This window comes from Eublepharis macularius, chromosome 3, assembly GCF_028583425.1.
Source record: "Eublepharis macularius isolate TG4126 chromosome 3, MPM_Emac_v1.0, whole genome shotgun sequence".
In the NCBI taxonomy this organism is placed as follows: domain Eukaryota; kingdom Metazoa; phylum Chordata; class Lepidosauria; order Squamata; family Eublepharidae; genus Eublepharis; species Eublepharis macularius.
The window spans coordinates 83,773,685-83,795,784 of record NC_072792.1 but is presented as its reverse complement, the minus strand read 5'-3'; the positions used below and the strand labels follow the sequence as shown (position 1 = coordinate 83,795,784).

The 22,100-nt window shown below is 41.7% G+C and overlaps 1 protein-coding gene across 2 annotated transcripts in view; it reads right to left on the bottom strand.

The window, feature by feature from the left end:
* Positions 1 to 280: 280 nt before the first annotated feature.
* The window catches only part of SYTL5 (synaptotagmin like 5), a 124,896-nt gene continuing 103,076 nt past the window's right edge, over positions 281 to 22,100 (bottom strand). The window contains exons 11-18 of one of the 2 annotated variants that reach the window (XM_054974635.1): positions 19,476 to 19,541; positions 17,897 to 18,075; positions 16,573 to 16,675; positions 10,666 to 10,827; positions 8,951 to 9,059; positions 6,537 to 6,672; positions 4,738 to 4,946; positions 281 to 3,589 (exon numbers count right to left, since the gene is read on the bottom strand). In XM_054974635.1, coding sequence (XP_054830610.1) covers positions 3,447 to 3,589; positions 4,738 to 4,946; positions 6,537 to 6,672; positions 8,951 to 9,059; positions 10,666 to 10,827; positions 16,573 to 16,675; positions 17,897 to 18,075; positions 19,476 to 19,541 — 1,107 coding nt within the window. In that variant the 3' untranslated portion in view covers positions 281 to 3,446. The remainder of the gene's footprint in view (positions 3,590 to 4,737; positions 4,947 to 6,536; positions 6,673 to 8,950; positions 9,060 to 10,665; positions 10,828 to 16,572; positions 16,676 to 17,896; positions 18,076 to 19,475; positions 19,542 to 22,100) is intronic. The other variant, XM_054974636.1, reaches the window with a different exon arrangement.

Below are 22,100 nucleotides of genomic sequence, written 5' to 3'. Positions count from 1 at the left end.
ATAATTTAGTTGATAATTCAATTACTTCCTCTGCAGAGATAGAGCATAATTCCAGGCCTCTGAGAAGGCAGTCAGAATGGTGACTCATGCTGAAGCACAGGAGGAGGCTGTTCCTGTCCTTAGACACTCTACAAGTAAACATCGTTTGCATGCAAGAATGAAATATATCCAGTTTCAAAACTGGGAACACAACGGGTCTTGGCTATGAGAAGTTTGGGGAGCAATGACTGGGAAGTTTTTTGCTTTTTAAAAAAATGCTGATTGCAAAAGGATTAAAACTTGTAACATGGCTCAAGATTTTAATTGTACACAAAATAAGACTTAACTTTACAATAACTATAAATAACCTCCTGCAGTCCACAAATCTGAATGTACAAATACAGAGGAAAAAACCCAAGACAACCTTTGGTGGGAAAAAGTGATTTTTGGCAGAGCATAACGTAAAGTAAATTCATTTATCATCTGATACTATTCATGCCCAGCATAATATTCCAAATGAGACATTCATAACAAACAACTATTAACAGGAATAAATACACTAGAAGGACGTTAATTATCATTAACAAATACAACAGAACATATTTGCTGGTAAAAATATCAGTAAATTACACAAATGTTTTAATCTGCTGCTGCTCCAGTCATCAGAAGACAAACCAATTAAATTTCCCAGGACAGTTATTAAAGCATGCAGTTCATGTAATTTATTGCCACAAATAAATTGTGCTAGTCAATTTCCAAAATAACAGTTAAGTGAGAGAAGGAAACATCCAGTTTTTTTACAAGTTGAAACTGCCTTGTCCACATTACCAGTGTACAAGGACCACTGATGATTAATAAATATGGCACCCAAAAGCAGATTCCATGTGCCCGTCACAAAACAGTATCTCTATAGACAAAGGCATCCCCCATGGGAACTGAAGCATGGCTCGCCCTGACAAGTGTTCTAGAAGTCTCTGTCACTTAGTCCTCCTTACCTGTTAGAATTTGCAGGATCCACACTGTTACATCCCAATTACATAATTGTAACAGAAATAAGTAGAGGAGACATGTCATGATTTTTCTGTTCAACAAATCTGTTCTATGGGGCTCTTTTTGGTATTCTTGGCAGATCATGCCAGTTCTCAAATCATACAATGATGCTCTCAAATTTAAGAATTTATTATTTGAGCGGTCTCCTCTGTCTTTAGGCTTTTAAAATAAAACTTCAAAAATAACTCTATAAACAGGAGAAAAATTAAACCTGTGAGGTTAAATGTCAGTGAATATTTTGATTTAATATCTTATGCTTAGATCATTATTTAAAATAAATACTGTTATTATTATAAGTCCTGGAATTTGGTTCTGTATCAATAAACAAATGTGAATATTTCAGAAATTTCCACAGTGTTTGGTTCTACTTATCTCATCTGCATGAATCAGTTTAGAAGGTTAATCTAGTCTCAACTAGATTTCACTGCTGAATATGAAACATGAAGGTTTTTACCCCTGATCTTAATTGATCTACATCTTATGTATCATGATTCACAATCACAAGCAAACCAGTTGGAATAATCTGAACCAGAAGGGTCAAATACTGCCTCACATTTGTTTCAAGCAGGATACTCTATTGTTAAAGCAAACAAATTTCCACACAAGTTGTTACCACAAATCTACATCCACAATATTAGCCTTTAGGGTAGCTGTGTCAATTTCCATCAAGATCATTTTGTGATGAGAAAGGCAGGGAACAAACAAATGGAACAAATAAAAGGAGATTTTGTACACTGACATGGACCCAAGCTGCCATCATCATTGTTTCTGAATCACTGCTCCTATATCACCTATCCATTTACCACAATGCAATTACATCTTAAATGAGGTCTGATTCATGTGCTGTATTTCAGCTGCCTGATCTATTAAATGCATCATTCTCCTTGTGTATTTTCAGCACAAGAAAGCCAATAGCTTTTGCATCTCTAGTTTGGTTTAGTGGTTAAGAGCGCAGGCCTCTAATCTGGAGAACTGGGTTTGATTCCCCACTCCTCCACTTGAAGCCAGCTGGGTGGCCATGGGTCAGTCACGGCTCTCTGGAGCTCTGTCAGCCCCACCCACCTCACAGGGTGTTTTGTTGTGGGGATAATAACGACATACTTTGTAAACCGCTCTGAGTGGGTGTTAAGTCATCCTGAAGGGCGGTATATAAATTGAATGTTATTATTATTATTATTAGTTACTGAATCAAAACTAAATTTATTCATATTAAAGGCATGGTAGCCCTGTTTTTCATTGTCAGTAATTTGGCAAATTATTTTTATTGCTTAATATTATTTTAAATTAAGTTCACACACACCCTTTTTAAAAATAGCTTGATAGAACTGAAAATTGGCTATTTAATGGGTTAAAAACATACCTGCTTTATAGTGGCCTGCTGCTCTTGACACTAGCTACTTTTATGAATATCTAGAGCAGATTCAAGGTTGTTTCAAAGATCCCGAGACAATCCGTTGATTTTTTTTACTATGTAGCTACAAAAAATATGCTCACATCTCATGCTTCAAGTTTTGTATCTTTGGGCAGGTTTTTTGCCCCCAAGAAAGCAAAAGAAAATGACTCATTTTTCAGTATTAAAAAAAATAGTTTTAAAATCAAACCAAATTACTAAGGGGTTTATAAATGAAAATTCTTGTAACAAATTTACCGGCGGGTAAGGATGTCATAATGACAGCTATTTCCAGAAGTTTCTTTTCCCTACTAGATGCCGTCATTGCTTAGAACTTTCCAAACGGCACTTTTACATGAAGTGCTGAAATACAAGGGGTGCACTGTTGCTGAGATTTATGGGACTTTTGTCCCATACACAGCAGTAATATCTGTTAGTATCAAGCTCCCACACAACAGTTCTTGTTTTACAATAGGGAACTGGAGATCCTTGACTTACTTATTACCAAACCCACAACAGGGAACCATTTAAGGAAATGAGCATTTGAGTTGCAAGTGCAAGTAGATGGAAGTAATTATGTCAGCAGCTTGATTATAACCTGAATCTTCCTTTCCTCATTCCAATTATTCAGCTTCTTTGAGAGGTGATGCTCTTACTGTATGAGCCTAAACAGTTATCACTCAGCTTTTCTGGCTTGTTTATTTATCACTGCTTTTCTATGACAACCTAAAATATGTTTTTTTTTAAAGTTACCAAAAGAAGTGCTTTAATTGTCTTCTGCGGAGTTAAGTCTTGAAGGTAATTTTAACCAAGTTCAGTGGTGTTTCAGATAAACAGATAATGTAGGAAAGTGCAGAATGCATTTATAATCCATTCCAACAAATGTAAAGTCCAAACTGAAGAAAAGGTTTTGTCTTCTCCATTCTTACATGTGCAAACTCTAACTGAAGAAGCTCCACCACAGGACAGACTCCATTCTATCATACTGTAATCACACCAGCTATGTATTCTTGCGCAAACAACGCTCTTACAGCCTGCGTTTTCCCATGCTTGATCTCAACATAAGTGCACCTTCCACAGAATCTCCAGGGCTGTCAATCATCCTTTGCCAAAGAAGCTGCTCTTCCCCATGAGAATCCATCCAGTCAACTTCCTTACCATTGCTCAAACCTGGAAATGGCAATATAGATTATTTGTTGCAGTCAGAAAGTTACTTTTAAAAAATCAACCCAGTATATTTTGCACTAAACCCTGAGAAAACAATGTTTTTCTTTTTATACAAGGGGGCAAAGGAAATATATTCATCTATTGAAAAATATTTGTACGTTTAACTTTCAAGAAAAAAATTAAAATAATTTAAAAAAATAAATAGAAAGGATATGAAAAATGCACATGCACATTTTCAATAAAGAATGCTCCACGTTAATCTACTTTTTGATTTATAAAAAAAATGAGCTTTAAGCAATTAGTGAAAGAAATGTTGGCTTAGTGCTGCAACATGCGCCGATCTTGTTAAAAACAAAAGATCTACCGCAGGCCAAAATCAGCCAAAATCTAACCCCCAAACCAAACATCACTGACAAACAAAAGCATTTGGATAAGCTGACAATTTTTATCATCTACACTGTCTACTTTCATTTACCAAGTCAGCAAAGTGAAAGAGTTACTGAACAGATGTGAATTTGTTGATGGCAACGTCCAACCAGAACAGTTACCCATCTTCTGAACAAACAGGATTGTCCTCTCTGGCATTTCTGTGTACAGCATTTCCACTTTCTGACATTCATTGCACCATCTCAGACACTGGGAGTGTTTTCTGATTTTATGGAACAAGTTAAAAACTGGATGTTAAAATGGGCAGCACATTATTTCTAATTAAGTGCTTCATATTTTACCATTGTTGAATGTAGAATCCATTCTTGAATCCCAGTCCATATTTAAATATGTCCATCTTGCCTATGGCCTTTTTGTTAATATAAACATATTGGCTTAAAGGATGTAAGACTTTATATGTCTGATGAAGTGAACTATGTCTTACAATAGCTCATGCTGCTGGAATAAATTCTGTTAGAGTGCCACTCAGCTCCTGGTTTATTTTGCTGCGGCCAACTAACACAGCAGGATTTAATTCCTGTGGTACCTTTAGAGACCAACAAGATTTTAAGGGAAACGTTGGTCTCTATACTGCCACCGGGCTCAAATTCTACTGTTCTAATGCAGACCAATGTGGCTACCTACCAGAAAAATACTAACGTTTTTACTTATCTGGAATTATGCAGGCCTATCTAGTTCACAGCTATTAAAATGACCCATCTTACCACTTCCAGTGCTCAGGCGAACACCTCCCAAGAAGATATTGCTGGCAAGGGATTCTTTGTCCCAGACAGTCAGTTCTACACAGACATTGTGTATATCTCTGGGATTCAAACCGCTGAAAGTAAAGGTGTGATTCCAGTGGGGATTCACACTCTTTTTAATCACCGGAGTTTTGTGTTTTGATGCTTTACTGTTGTCTGGAAGCAGGTACCTGAAAAACAATAAAGGAAGAAATCAAGGTGACATAATATCTTGCAATTGCATAAATGCCCAGCTGAGAAAACAAACACTGCACAGGCAAGTCTGTCCTCTAAGAATACTGAGACAATGTTAATACATAATAGGATAAAGAAAATATCACACATCTTATTGGAAACAAACTGCTATTGCCATCCAATACAGGCAAGGAATCAGACCTAAAACAAACAAGCTAGTCAAGTCTTTTGCCCAACAGATGAAGCTAGGACTAAAGTACTTACATTTCCCAAAAAAGTCATTGCAGAATAGGGGACTGATCCAAACTAGATCAAGGCCAAGAATCACAAGTATCTCGATTTCAGTGTATCACTGGTAGAGTCTTTCATTGAATGACTGCCTTTTTGTATTCTTCTAATATAGATACCTTTCTACATCTGATGTGGTAAGCATGTATTTTATGTTGGACTATCTTTCTATGGTATATGAGTACAACACTTTTCATGAGAAGACACTTGTTGGGTTTCAACTGGTAATAACCTACAGACACACAATATGGAATTATGATCCTCACATCCATAAAAATAAAGCATAACCATTTTGCACAGATTTCAATTTCCTCTGGAAAACTGTAATTAGATAGTAGGAGAGAAATAGTAGTGATTCACCCTTGATAGCTTGCACCGTCCACAATGTTTTTTCTCCCTCTGTATTGGTACTAAAAAGAAAAGTCTAAATATTATAGATCCTGATATTAACAACCCTTACAATTTGATCATGCTCAGTGTGCTATAACACAATTGGAGACCATAATAGACAATAACATTTAAAAGTGAAAGACTTTATCAAATGAGGGCAAAAAGTCTCTCAAACTCTAGCAAAATGAAATCAAGCTGATAGCAAGACAAGTAAAAAAAGTCAAGCATATTGCTAAAAACATTTAGACAAATAATTTCTTTAAATACATCAAAGCAGGAAACTAGAGAGAGGCATATGGACAGCAAGGGAGGACTAAGATGACTGAAGATAAAGAGATCAAAGAGAAGCAGAACTGTCTTTGCATTATCCTTTGCTATGGAGGATGTTGGACCGATATGCAAGCCATAACCTCCCCTGTCTGCAGTCTTTCCTAGGCTTGCAGGAATGGATCATACCCGCTGATTACCACTATCAGACAAAGACTGCATTAATCTTCTTTAGATTCAGTGAACAAATCACAGTGCCAGTGTAGTGGACTAGGACTCGGAAGACTCAGTGTTTAAATCAGCAATGAAGATAATTGGGTGATCTTGGGCAGTCTCCCACTCCCAGCCTAATCTACCTCTCAAAGCTGTTGGGAGTATAAAATGCCAGACAGGAAAACTATCTCCTGCATCCATGGAGCAATGACAATGATGACAATGATGTGCTATTAATACATAAACAAGACAGCTTCAAAGACAGCTTTCTCTACAGAACTTTCAAAAGAAGCAGGAAGAAATGTTTTCCTCACCAAAATAGAAACACTTGATTGATAAAAATATGGTTATAATTTTTTTTACCCAATGCAGAAAGCAGTCCAATATCCACTGACAAGCTAACCAGAAGACAGAGGGAGAGAAATTACCCTTTCACAAATGTGTCCGAAGTGCCTCCTGACTTCACAGCTGTTAAATTCTTTGCTTCCTTAATGACAACTTCTAATATGCCTCCTGAAGGCACTTGTGGGTTTACTTTCTTTCCCTTCTTAGAACTCTTCTTTCCTTTAGTGAACAAAGACAAAAGGAGAAAAATATCACTATTTACCACAAGAATGTGTTATAAAATTTTACTCTCTTGCCATCTTAGGTGAAAAAATCCAATAGCAGTTCAAAATTCCCATGTTCTTCAAAGTCACACATTCCTATCCCAAAGTACTACCACTGATTATGTAGAACTTTCAGTATGTGAAGTAAAGTCATATATCAGACCAGAGATATCATTACAACACTCATGTAAGGTAAGACAGTACAGTTATCCCCGTATTACAAATAGAGGATTGAGGCTGAAAGACTTGCCTAAATCTTATTACTGGATTCCTGCTAAGAGATTAGATCTGAATCAGTGATCTCCCAGATGAAAGCTAATTCTGTCAGGCTGTATTCAGACATCATAAACAAACTGAAGCATTGGTTTATTATCATATTTACATGCTCCCTCTCTCCCCTCCTTGCACACAGAGGCAAGACTGAAGAGGTTTGGGAAGTCCTCAATCTAACTTTAATTTGTTATGATGTCAAAATTTAATTCACAAAATTGGAATTTGGTTTTGGCCCACATACAAGGGCAGTTAGGAACTAGAAGTCTTCAGTTTTGGCTCTGCATTTGAGGGGAAGAGGAATGATGGAATGTGTGAGCACAATAAACCAGACTCAAGCTCACCACAAACAAATTCTGCTTGATTCATGACATATGAGTGCATGCGTAGCCACTCTGTTATACCAGTTCATAACCAATTATATTTATTTACAGATTTTTTCATCCTCCTTTTCATCAGAAAATGTCAAAATGATGCACAAAATAAAATTTCAAAAGTAATTAACACATCATAGACAAACAAAACAGTGAAGAACAGGGTCTCAGTAGCATGCCTGCCACCCAGATGGATTCACATGCCTCGAACTGGCAATACATCCACCAGACCAGGAAACAAGCAGGCCCCTCCTTTATCCCACATTAGCCCATCCCTCAATCTAATTTCTCGCTCTCACCAACAGAAATCTTTGCCATTTCAGCATGAATGAAACGTGTTAACCTGTCTCTTCAAAAAGGAGATTTACACAGAAATAATAATAAGCGCCATCAAGTCGCAATTGACTTATGGTGACCCCATGAAGTTCCACCTCAGGGGGTTTTCAAGACAAGAGATGAGCAGAGGTGGTTTGCCATGGCCTTCCTCTACATTGCAGCCTTAGCTTTTCTTGGTGATTTGCTATCAAAATACTGACCATGGTCAACCCTCATTAGCTTCCAAGCTCTAACAATCTCAATCAAGTTGGTCTCTAAGGTGCTACTGGACCCAAATCTTGCTCTCAGGATAGTCTAGGCTATTTATGCTGTTATTGCACAGAAATGTACCCTGATAAATATGATACTGTTTAATCAATAAAAGAAGATGCATTTGAGAAATGTGCAAATGTACTCTCATTTGCCATGCAAATGACAAGTACAGTCTTCAAAATGCACAATTAAAACCATACTAAAAATAAAATATTTGATAATAAAGATCAGGAATGTAATGTCTTTACCTGGTTCCTAGACCAACCAGGTAAAAGGCTATATCTTTAATTAATGGGCTGCAAGCCTTTTAAACGAATACTGACTTCTGCTGTCTGGCATATTAGTCATTATATTTATTAGGATGTTTTTGTCCGAAATTTTAAAACTGCCTTATTGATTTTACAACATGTAAATTGTATGAAATGTTTTTATGTGATGTAATCCGCCCTGAGCCCGCTTGCGGGGAGGGTGGAATAAAAGTCCAAAATAAATAAATAAAGTGGTGGAATTTGAGCAACAACACTACATGATTACAAGATTTGGCGCAAACTGTTCCCTTTCTTTGCATGAAAGTCAGTAGCAGATTATACAAAGAAATCTGGATGTGTAAGAATTCACATTCCAGAAGTGATAGCTTAAGTCATAGATATTAGCAGGATGCTTGTGTGCATGTGTGTGTGTTTATTTAAGATGTTGTATTCATGTTTTTTTTTTTAAGGAGGTCAAAGTATAACATTTCTTCAGAGTAAAAAAAATTGTAACAAAGTTTTGTGGTGCTGGCTGCTAATAAATAAAATTTAGGAAAATTGGTGTATCCTACTTGTTCCCAAAGGTGCTTTACTGGCAGCAGTTTGAAATTCCATAAGCAACTGGTAGCTAATTGAATCCTTGGCAATTTCAGTCTTCTCCAACCTGTGATTTTGTGATTTACTTCAGTGCATGACAGTGCATTTCAGTTATCTACCAAACATCACTGGATTTTGTTATCAATGCTTAACTCACCTTGAAACTCTCCTAGGGGAAGCGTTAAGTTCCTCTCAGGGGGGATGTACCGTAAGACAACTATCAACTCTCCTTTATAGTGAAGACCAATATCAGTTGCAACTTCCACCTGCACAGATGAAGCAACAGTTTTGCTGTAGACTGGGGTAAGCAAACACAGATTACTTTTACAAGTTCTTCACGTAAGGAGTTTGTAGCGTGTGTTCATATTTGAATGTACATATTAAATATGATGACCACCAAGATGCAGATTTTCTTGTACCTTTTTCTACTGCTGCTTTAATAATGGCAACAGGAAGGCAAAGAACAGAACTCAACTTTATACCTTAAAGGCGAGAAACAGAACAGCACATGTAACCTTAAACACCATCTTGGCTGTGTAATTGATAGCTGTGCTCAAGCTGCAACTTGATCCCATTCCAGGTTCAAGTCCAAACCTTTATGCTGTGTGTTAGGTCTTCAGACAGACTGCATACCATTTCCTAAGGTCATGGCACTACTGGGTTTAGTACACGTTCATTAGTGTTGTGATAATCCATTACCTCCATTGCTTCGACTTCGCATAATTATCACTAAACCCAAACTGTAGAATAAACTCTTTGCCTAAATTAAGGGATTCAGTTAGGGACCACAAACCACTCAGTGAATGCTACTGGAACACATGCTCATAAAGGAAGAGTTGGACAGGCCTGAACCATTCAGGCGAATTCAACACTTGAAGGGTGTCAGAAATCTGGATCTCAGATCATTATCCAAGCTGACTTCAGCAACTAAAGTTTCAGTAAGATGATCAGTAAGATTATTACACTAACAGGGCAATCCTATGTAGACTTACTCCAGTCTAAGCATATTGATTTCAATGGGCTTAGACTAGAGTAACTCTGCATAGGATTGCACTGTAAATCACATAATTAATTATAAAATTTGAGAACATTTTTCCTTTCCCTTCTATTTTTTATGAAAATGAGATAGTTTGCTGGAACAGGAACACACATATCTGGCATAGTGACAGATGATGGCTTGAAAAATATTTGATTATCTGTCTTGTGATACTACTATTTTATTTATTGGAATATTTATCTCTCTCCTTTCCTCATGGTTCGAGGCAACCTAACAAATCACAATTTTAAACATAAAATAAAACTCCAAATAACCCTGTCCTGCAATGATGCCTACAGTCATTAAAGCTCCGTCAAATAAAATGGTGTTGCAGCGCCTCCTGAACACTGTCTAAAGAAAGCGCACACAACTTATTTTCAACTTTCTTACCTTATGGTTTGCCAACTGCCTGGAGAAAAAATATCCTGTCCCTTTAGTAGAGGCTTAATGAGATGCTATTTACCTCCATGATATGAAAAGCTTTAGCTATGAAATTTCTCCATTAAAGGGACAGGACATTTTTCTCCAAGCCTCTTGCTCAATCATTCTAATCTTGCAACAACTGCTTATACTGTATTTTAGAAACATGAAGAACAAACTTCCTTGGTTAGAACCAGGGTTTTATTTAAGTTGTCAATCTTGCTGGCTTGTTCTATGCAAAGCAGAGCATCACCATTGCAGTAGTTCATTTCCAGACCTTCAAGTTCTCTATTTGCAAAAACTGACTTCTCAATGAAGAGAGAAGCCCAAATTGTGATCCACAAAGGACTTCTCATCAACACACCCTCTACACATGGTTTATATGCTGATTTTCTAAATTCTCTAGAAATCTTCACCTTGGGCTGAAGCACAAACCATTCAGCTGCCTGGTTTTCAAAGTTCCAGGAATCCAAAGGTATCTCCACTTCTCCCAGAAAGCTGTTATGCCCAAATCTGTCATAATGCCAGACAGAAAGCTGTAGCGTCCGAGTCTCGAGCTGTGTATGGCTGATGACATACTAGTGAACAACAAAAGACCATTGGAGCATATTAGTAAGGTAAGTTTTATAGTACCATAATGGTGAATCCATTGTTTTTTCAGGAAGGTGCTAGCAGCTGATAAACAGGGCACAAAAGAAAAATCTTTCCCTTTACCAGAGCAGACTAAATTAATTAGAAAAGGCCACTATCAAAGGACAGATCTATGAGATGTAATTGTTCTCTTGAAATCCTGTTTTTCTTGCTGCTGCCTGCTTACTTTAATTCTTTATCATACAAATATTACCACAGACGGTTTCTTAAAATATCCTTTCCAACTTGGTTCTTATATATGTTTATGTGTTTTGTTTTAAACATTTTATATATATATATATATATATATATTTGTATTTTGATTGCTGTTTTAATATTTGAAATATTCACTGCCTTAGGGACTCTGAGCTAGGTGAAAAGATGGCATAAAAATGTTTAAATTATATAGCCATTTATACTACCATTGAAAAACCTGACACCTTAGCACTTTTGCCCAGGATTTTAAAAAATGAAATAAAATTAACAAAAGATATTAAAGTCTCCAAAAAACAAGACACTTAGGGTAGATGAGATGCTGGAAATTCACTAATGGATCTTTCAATGCCTTTATATTCTTTAAGAGCAGCTGCAGGTAGTTGTTAGAGCCACAGCCGAGTTGCTATTAGCTGCTGAAGAGGAAAAAAACAAGTACTGTCTTTTTTTTTTTTAAAAAAAGTGGGGGCAAATAGCAGCTCATCTACATGGAGGGAGAGGGTTTCTATTCTAGAACCAGCAGAGGGGGAGAGATAACTGCCCAAATGCTGCAGTTCCTATTCAAATTACTCCAATCCAGCAGCTTTTATTAAACATGTCAAGTCTATTTATGGATCTTCAGCATTTTGTCCAGTTGCCTCCTTGCTTAAACAAAACAACAGTGAGCTAGATCTTATACACTGCATGCAGTTGCACTATGGAACAGAACTGTCCCACTCCAGTCTGCTGTGTTCTCTGTAATCCTGGTTTTGGGTGTCCTCTCTGGAACAATAGGAAGGAAAATCAGCTAAAGTGTCACAGAACCAGAAACATAGTAATAGGATCCAGACCTGTATACCAAGATCTTCTCCTCTTCACCCATGCACTACTTCCTATTATCAAGTTTTTTTATTATCTTGAGATGCGCTTTATATTTTCATTAAATAACAGTGTGAGCAATTTAATACCAGAAAACTCTAGAATATATATAAATTAGGAAGCACACAAGAGAGTGGGCATAACTGGTTAAACACTTAAACTGCAAAAGCAGTTCTCAAATGCAGTTCTTCCTCCTACTGATATGTTTCTTAAAAGTGATTAGTTTTGGCAAGGTTACTGAAAGTGCTTTTAAAGGAAATCACAATAGAGAGAAGAAATCATAAAAATCCTGGACACAAAGAAATTTAGGGTCTTCCCATTTGGGCTTGTTAATCACAGCACTCTGGCAGGAAAATAAAATGGACTTCCTGACTTACCAGTCGGCCAGGTTGCAGCCAAGGGTGAGACTGAGGGCAGAGGTAAAAAGCCGTGGCGGGGACCCAGAGGGAGGAGTGCAGGTGTAGCCAGGCTTCTCTCCAGCAACTGTGTGGTTGTTGCCATTCTCCCGGGTGGCAGCAGAGGCAACAGACCAATTCGTAAGTGGCTTGGGGAGGCATCAGTTCATCCATGGGGAAGAGGGCACTGCTGGAGCATCCAGGAAGATGCCTGGCCTTCTCTGCAGGGGAAGAGGTGCGTCCTTCCAGGCTCAGTCGTCTCCCCACACGGCGTGGGTCCAGGTGGTGTGCCTCTCCGCAGACACACGGGGCATCCTTGTCTTCCAAAGCTGCTTGCCTTTTTTTGCACCACCACCACCAAGGCAAACATGGATCAAGCTGAGCATGGGAGGGGACATCCTATCTGGGCTTGCTCCTCTGTGGCTTGCCTCTTATTGGCAGCCTTCATCCTATTGTGCAGCGTGGCCTTCTCCCGGTAGCCTGGCTCACTTTTGGCTGACATGGGTGGGGGCCGGGCCGGCGGTGCTGTCCAAGTCTTCTCTTCACCACCACTCACCTCCCCTTCCTGACTGTGCTTGTGCGTGCATGACCACTCTGCATTAGTGGGGAAGAGGTCATCCCCTCTCCTCGAGCTTGCCATGCCACCACTCGTCTCTTCCCAGCAGCTGGCAGTAGGTGGAGGAATGGGCCCAGGCAGCTATGCAAGTGTCGGTCAGGTGGCCCCCGCCTCTCCTCTTGACGCCAAGCTTCCGTCTGACTTGTCTCAGGTGGGGATGGGTGGGACGGCACCACTACATGGCCTAGGCATAAGGGGTATCTGCCCCTTCCCAGGCCTTCTTCGCTGCCACTCACCTCCCATTCCAAGTGGCGAGTGGCGGGCTGGGCTTGTGCCTCATCACCCAGCTTCCTCCATGCTGGCTTCAGGGGGGGCATGCCACTGCGCTGATTTAGGCATGCTTTTGGCAGCTTCCAGGTCATGGAGCAGGATGCGGTGGGGTGGCAGTTACTCAATCCCTCATCCTTGGGTGCCTGGTGCACTGCCTAGCTCTCCCATGAGAGGCTGCATGTGGGGCTTGTGAGGCTGCACTAGCAGCTCGGGCTGGGCCTAGGAAGGATATGTGGCATTCCTCCCCAGCCAGCTAGCCCAGTGAGGTGCTCAGAGACTACTTCAGCTGGGCATGGGGTGGGGGAGAGCAGCTAAGCGGCGGTGTGGGTTGTGGGGGAGACTTTGCTTCCCTGATGGCTATATGGGTCGCCATCTGGGGTGGCCAGGATGTGGTCCACACTGGCCAGGCACCTAGGAAAATAGAGGGTGGCTAACAATGCTCCCTTGGTTGGGATTCGGATCTGCAATAGCTTGTTTTCTTTCAAGCATGCCTACTAGATGGCAAAGGGCAATGAGGACAGCATGTGCTGAGTCCATCACCATGGGGATCGGCTGTGGACCATGCAGGTCCTAGAAGGGGCTGAACCCCACCTTGGGGCAGGCCACTGCCCCGTCCCACAGCACCAGGTACAGGCTCGCATAGTAGTCGGTCCCTGGGAGGGCAAGATGCTGGCCATGCTGGATGATCGTGGGATCTAGTGGACAAGCTGCTCTCATGCTTCAGGAACGGCAGCGTGCCTGCTCTGCTGGTGGTCACCACTGATGTTGGTCTTGGTTACCTTGTTTCACCAGCAGGGCCTATAGGCAGGGAAGGAGTTGTGACCGGCCAGCCTGGTACCGCTCCCTGTGGCTTTGGTGGTATGGTAGACGGAGACTAACTCATGGGCTCCTCTGGACAGTCTGAAGACAGGGTCACCTGTGGTCTGCCAGGTGGCATCCCAGGGGGCGCTACTAGCACGGCAGAGCCAAGCATTTCCCAGGCCATATTCAGTTGCTTGGCTGGTGGCGCCAAGCTGGGTCAGTCACTAGCCAGGAAGGACAAGTGAGGAAAAGATGCCTGCAAGGTGAAATGCCAGACTTGTAGCCGCAACTCATCAAGCCACAGGATTCATCAGGTGAGTCTTCTTTGGACAGGGAAAATCATAGGATGAGGGGCTACTGGAACATGGTGGTCCAATTGCCTGGTCTTTCCAACTGGGCTTGCTGGTGGAAGTACAGGGGCAAGGACGACGTGGTAGGGATCGAGGCAGCCTGGGGAGGAGGGGCAGTGCCAATCACCACAGTGGATAGTGCCCCCCCCATTGGGGCCAGCGAGGTGCTGCCAGGAATGCATTTGGCCTAGAAGATTAGAGAGTGCACTGTGGATGCTTTCATGCTGCCTCGCTCTGAGTGGGCTTGGGGGGGGGACTTCAGTTGTGCAGGGAAAGGGAGGAAAGGCAGCATAAGGAAGGCAGTTGAGCGCACTTTTGAAAACTGGCTGGCAGTTTACATGGGGTGGGGGTTGCCTCAGCCTACCCAGAGAGGGAATGCATCTCATCAGCCTCCAGATGAATGTGCCAGCAGCCCAATTCCTGGCAGGCAACCTGTCGGATGTGCAGCAGCCCTTTCAGGGGAGGAGGGCAGCTGGGGGGAATACCAAGGATGGTAGCGGGAGCTGCACCCCTGCAGCATGGAACTGGTTCACAAGGACACAAAGCGGTCAATCACCATGCCTGTTCTTCTGGGATTCTTAGGGCAACTCTCCAGCATCTGCCGGTTGAGGTTCGAGATCACACTGTTCTGAGCATCCTTTACAGGGTACATTACAGGGACACCCAGGTGGGGGCTGATGGGGGCTTTGGTTGGAGACTGGTCTGGCAGGATGCTGGCAGTGAGTGATGTGAAAGGGGAGGGAAGGGGGCTCCAGGCCTGGGTCTGGCGCTCAAAAACTGATCAGCTAGGGTAGGGAGCCTCGGTACAGCTGTGCAGTGTGGCCAGGGTGACCCCCTGTCCTGTAAAAGCAATATCAGCCTTCCTGGCCATCCGCCCACACATCTCGAATACATTGCTGATGGAGCATTTCTGATACAGTTTCAATTCATCTCCAAGTTGAGGGCAGGGTTGAAGGAGGCCAGGTTCTCTGCCGGGAAGTTCAGGTCTCACTCCACCAGGATTGGAGCAGCCACCAGTGAGACTGAAGCAGGGTTACCCACATCTTGCATACAATCCATCAGGCGCTGGGCCTCAAGGGCATACAACGGATGCATACGGAGCCAGTCTGGTGCTAATGCTTCTTTTTTCTAGTTGCAGGCAAGAGGTCCCCAGTGGCAGGCTGGCTGGTGAGCAGGCACAGCGGTGCAGGCAGTGCTGCATCAGGCAGATGGTGACCGTACCACCTGCATGGGGGTCAGGGTCATGGGTAGTCACTGCTTACCCGGGACCATTTTGTGCTGGATGCCCTGCAGAAGGCTAAGAAGGAATTTTTCTGTACAGGGCCAGATTGGAGGAGGGGGAGGGGGCCTCCAACTTAGCTGCAGCTGTTAGAGCATTGGCGGGAGTCAAGCCTCTGCGGCCCTCTTCTTGTGTGGTGGTTTGGAGGCTTTCGACCTCATCCACTGGGGAGAGTGGTGCAGCCTGGACAGCTCACCCTGCCTCTTTCAGGGTCCCCTTAAAGGATTTGAGGCAAAGCCGAAGGGTACATGCTTGGACGGGCCATTGCAGGCTTTTCCCTGGGTAGCAGGGACAAGCTGGCCATGCCAGGATGGTAGTACATCATCTACCATCCTATGGTGCCCAGCAGGCATGCTGGGGAAGCAACTATTGAATGGCAGAAGGCCATCTGATGCAATAGATCCATTGCCCTAAGCCTTGCCAGTGATCCAATGGCTGTAATCAATAAAGTTGTGGCCTATTACATCCAACAATGCTGCATGTTGTGTATCCTTTGCCTGCCGCACCAGCCTCACCATCGCCCATACGGATGGAACTGATCCTGCCTGGAACTTTGAGGGATAGTTCAGGAATTCATCTTTTGGCATTCAGCTGTGGTCCTGCTTATGTGCTATCCTTTAGAACTTGCATCAAACTGAATACCTAATGTGAAGTTTTGAGAAAGTAATCAAGATACTCTCAGCCCTGACAGATCACTATCTACAAGGGAAAAATTGATGGTGCCCAAAATAGAGGAAGGGAAAGAAACTCCTTTACTAAGTTAGTCTTCCATCCTTCCTGTTAATGACAACTATTTTAACTCATCCTCATTCTGAAAAACATTTTTCATCTTTCCTGACAGTATCCTAATCTAACCTAGCAAAATCACGAAGGGAATTTAGCATGATATAGGAATCTGTCCCAATTCTCACCTTCAGTATTTCATTGAACTCTGGATTGATGTTATTGCTTTTGATTTTTGTCTTCCTCTTACTTTGGCGAGACTTGTCTGGTAGGAGGTATGCTTTGACATAGCTGTAGAGTGAGCAGTAAATTGTTAACACAACCCAAATACTATTCTTATGGCATTACTAAGGAGATGAAAGAGAAGAAACTGAAGCATAACAGAGCTTTATTTGCTGTCTCCCAGTCCAAGCCTAATTTTCAGCCCCTGTCTGGGCTGGAGGGTTCCCAACTGCAGCCTGGAAAATTCCTGGAGATTTGGAGGAGGCACGGGGGACGGAGGAATCTGAGGAGGAATTTCACCTAGAATTTATGATATACCTTATAGTCTGCCCTCTGAAGCTGCCATTGTCACCAGGAGTAATAATCTCTGTATATCAGTTATAATTCTGGGAGAACTCCAGGCCCCACCTAGAGGTTGTCAGCCCTACTGGGTTGCACCACTTCAGACTATAGGTGGAGACTTAAAAGGCCAAATGCTTGGATGTGCAGAACAGTCCCTGCAGGTACGAGCGGGCACGCGCACACACACACACTGCGAAGAAGTTCCACCTTAGTTTCCTCTCCATGCTAGATTACTGTATGCAACATTTTTTCTATGCATTTAATCAAGGATGTGGCTGCATAACATGGGTCAATGAGAACAAGGCATCAGCCTTCTATTTAATCTTGCATTGCATGTCATTGTCCTTATTTTTTGATGAATAATAACTGAACAATAATTTTGATACATTACCAAATCTCGAAGTATGAAGTAATAATATGACATAGTTAAAATGCCCTTATTTGTGAATCTGGACCCAATTCTCAGCAATTTTTGAATAGATGTCTTTCACATGGTAAAATGGTTTTGTGGAAGCAATATTATGTGATGCAAAAGCAAGTAACCACATGCTGAAAAGTGCTCATTTGCTCACATTTTTCAGGACATAATATTACATGCAGAGTTCCTTCACAAGGCACATTAGTCCTGTGAATGGTGAGGGGGAAAGATCGCCTCACAGTACTCTTTACATTTCAAAACTGATTTTGTGAAACAACTTAATAGCATTTCAAAGTTCCTAATCTGAAGTCAGATTCTTACGTTGAGTTTGAAAAACGAGGCACTTTCAGGAGTCTAAGGATCTTTGAAAATAGCACATGTGGTGTCAAGAACCAAGAAAAATGTGCTCCAAAGGATCCAAACCTTATCATTACTTCAGGCATTACATACTATGTAGTCCCAGGGCAGTCTCCCAAGCAAACTGAATGGCAAGATCCAAAACAAATTAAAAGAAAATCCTCGTTGCTTACGGATCTGTTCTTTGCTTCTTTTCATCTGCTACAGCCAAGTTTTTGCATTTTTTTACTAGGATGTTAAGGGCTCCTGTTTTGTAGCTGTAGCTGATTTGGAGACATATTTCACCACTGATCCTCACATTTCCATAGTCTCCAGTTTCACTGTAGACACTCGTCATACTATTAATACTAGTCTAAAAAGAGAAAAGAGAGAGGGGAGGAAGCAGGCCATCACTTCTATAAGAACCTCTAAACGTTTCTCAAGCCCTTTCCCACCCATGTTCAACTCGCTTCTAGCCAGAAGTTATGAACCAATAAGGAAGTATCTTGCAATCTGTAGTGTAGCGTAAGGTCTTCTTCTGAACAGAGGCAAAATTGAACTGGACATGAGTCAGTGCCTTTTAGTTGTGGCCCCCTGAACTCACATACCCTTTGAGACCTGACTTTGCACCTAGGCCATGTATAGACAATACAAATCTTTTACTTACATTTGTTTTTAAAGCACAGCCAGCAGGTTTTGCAGTATTGTTTTAAGGATGCAAGAATACAGAAGCCTCCAAGCGACATGTGCAGCTTGCCATAAGTGCTTCATAAAGGGGCTGTGTGGTGGGTGCCAGCGAGCGAGTGGAGGACTCAGGGACCCATCCAAATTTTACAATAAAAATGGTGATCATTAGGTTGCTAAAGTCTGAGAACTGCTGTACCAGCATGTTTGATTAAGTCACTACTAGATTTGGCAGTTCTCGTTTGAAAGTGCTGGGCTGGCAATTACTTCCTCCAAACTGCTTCATGCCCAGGTCCACTCAAGCAGCTCTATATGGAGCAATCACCAAACATCTGAATCAGCTTGCAGGGCGAACTCCCATCCCCAAGTACTCTAGAACCAGATTTTTTTCGTATAACATTGGAGCAGATTTGGTGGCAGAGAGCCAATTTTCTCCCACTCACACACATTAATGTAACTAAGGAATGCAAGGTAAGGGCTCCCTTTAGTTATGGGCAGAGCTTAAAAGCCCATAGAGAAATTCCTCCGTTTTAATGAACATGATGCCTGTGCATATTAATTTATATTTCAAAACCCAGTCTTTGGTATTTTTTCCCTTAAAAATATAAGCAGGTTAATATCTAGATTTGTGGATCTCACTTCTTTCTTTTAAACCTGCTTTTACATTACACAAAATCTGAACTAGGAAATATACTGTAAATGTATATTCCATTATGACAATTCCTTGTACTCACAGGCCCTTCTGAAAATAATAAAGTAATTTTGGTATATGTATATGCATATTGACATGGATCAATCATTTAAGAAGCTGGCGCTCTTCAAAGCTTTAAGGTGATTTATATTCAATGCCTAACACTTCCTAAACCATCCCAAAGCGAGGACTGGAAACTTACATGATTTTAGTTACAAATAATTATTTCAAGGATGATGTCTTAAAATAGTTTCTGGTATTTGAAAATAAATTGCTACTTTGATCTTTCAATAAATTGAGGAAATCATTATAAACATACATCCTTCATACAGGAATGAACAATACAAAAGAACAAAAAAGAGCCCCCATAAATGTGTCAGAAAAGCAAGAGAACTTACAGTGTCAGCATCTGCTTCTGGAACATTTAAGTAGGTCCATTTCCTATCACAACTTGAAGGAGAATTCTTTAAGAAGAGAAAGGGAAGGAGGAGTGGAAAGGAAGGTGTTATGTGGCTGCCACAGAAATTCAGAAATGCGAGGGAAAGTTTTAGTAAATAAAATGGATAAAGAAACATACAAAGATATGAGAAATATGGTAACATATTACTATGTACAGAAAAGACCACTAACAGTTCAGTCTCAAATGTACAATTCTTGAGCAAGGTGATTGAACAAGTGTGACGGGGCACCTTCGGGAATTCCTGAACAAGGGAGATTGTTCGGATCCATCCCATTCTGGTTTCAGGCCTGGTTATGGGGCTGAAATGTCCTCACATGACATTTGCATGATCTTGTTCCCCATATTTTTTTCACTTCTACATGATGTTGCTAAAGGTCATCTGGAGATTTAGGCTGAGTTGCCATTAATATGCAGATGACAAAGCTCTATCTCATGTTTCCAGTAGATCCCAGGAAGGGTGTAGAAACCATAAACAGGTCCCTGGAGGCAGTTTTGAAAGGGATAAGGGTTAACAAGCTGAAACTTCATCCTGACAAAATGGGAGGTGCTACTGGTAGAGGAAAGGCTGCTCCCTCCAGTCTAAATCCAGATGGGTAGCAACTCCTATTATCCCCTCTCCCTGTTTGTGTGTGTCTACATGTCTGTGTGTGCCAAAACTTCCGTACTCCTTCCCCAGGGAGATCCATCTGTCTCTGTCTGTTGTTGTTTTCTGCCAGCAGGCGAAGACTTCTTTGTTTAGCCTGGCATTCCTTTACTAACTCTTATCCGTTCTCCCTGTTTTCGTGTCTATGTGTTTTATTGATTTAAATATTTTACATATACAGTACTTCTATTTTAAACATGGTTTTAATTATGGAAATGTTCGCTGACTTGGAGGCCCTAAGCTGTGTTGAAAGGCAGCACAGAAATGTTTCAAATAAAATAAAATAAATACTAGTAAGAAAATGGCTGAAGTTTAACTCCCACATTCTGATTTGAGACCCCCTAGAGAGACAGTGCCAGAATGAAATGTAAGTTACTTTCATTGTGCCAGATAACTACTTGCAAAGGGTCTCTAGTACAGTCTAGTCCTTTGAAGCACAAACAATTGTCTTTTTTTTAAAGTTTTTTATTTTTCAATATCTAACATACAAAACTACAATAACAGTAACTACAAAAGACTACAATAGCACATGGGAAGGAAAAGAAGGGAGAAAAAAGAGAAGGGGAAGGGAGGGTGGGAAAAAAGAGAAGGTAGCCTACAAACACTAAACGCTACACTTCAATGCTTTCCCTTCATACTACCATAATAAGAAAATAGCTTAATAAAGTAGTGAAGGAGTGGTTGATCATACAAATTACAAATTACAGTTCAAGTTAAATCTTTTTCCCTCTCCTGGGCCTCGGACGCAGTCCTCTCTGAGCAGCTACCGCCGCAGCGCTCATTGCCTCCCCCCTCCCTTCAGGCTTCAGATCCTCTTCTTTTTGCTTGGTGTCTGGTCCAAATTCTGGATTTTTCCCCACAAAATCCCTTAGCTGATCTTCCGAATTAATCTTGTAAGCTTAATCTTTATAAGTAAACCCGATTCCTTCCGGGAGTAGCCATTTATACTTTATGTCACATTCCCTCAAAAGAGCTGCCAACTTCTTGTACTTAAATCTTCTCTTCCGAACTAAAAATGGAACGTCCTTCAATATCTTGACTTTATTTCCCAGAAAGTCCAACTCCACATTGTAAGAGTTATATAGGATACTGTCCCGGACCCTCCTAGATGAAAACTCAGTAACAATCTCACGAGGCAGCTGCCGCTTCAATTTTGAAGATGCCCGACGGACTCCCAAAATGGCGCTTTTCACTTCTTCTTTAGTTGCCCTCGCGGGTGTCGCTAAAAGTTCCGAGGCAAGATCCCACAAATCCTCGTTTTCCTCCTCTTTAACGTTCTGGAGACGCAAAATGGTCTGTGTTCGCTCCACTTGCAGTCCGATCAGCTGGTTTTCCACCAGCTTCAGCTCCCTGTTCGTTGCTCTCATAAGTGACGCACTTTCCCGGGCAGACTTCTCTGCCCCCCCCCGCTGCTTCTTTAATGGCTTTCACATCGCTTTCAATTAAGCCCACCCTTTGATCTGTTTCATTCAGCTTGTCAACAAAGGGTTTTATGGCTTCCATAACCGCTCTTTTAACCAGTTCCTCAAGCGTCTCGCCCCTCTGCAAGGCCGCCGTAACTGACTTGCCAAGAGCAGGGCTCTGCTTTTTCGCTGCCATTTTAGGGGGGGGGGAACCGCCAGTCTTCCGAGACTCTACGAGGGGGGAAAAATCCGAGTCTTCTGACCTTCAGACCCCACCACTCCTCACATACGCTTGTAGTAACAGAAGGGATTCGCTTACTTGCAGGCTTTCGCCTAATCCTGTTCCTTGCCGTTTTCCATGGCCCGGCAGCATACTAGGTGCCGCGCTCGTCTGCCAGCCTCCATAGGGACAAACGGGCAATTTACCCCCTGCCTCGATCTGTCAGAGGGCTCTTCCCGCCGCGCCCCGGACTCAGACTCCCTGCCTGAGAGTCTGGGGGCTAACCTTTGCAGATCA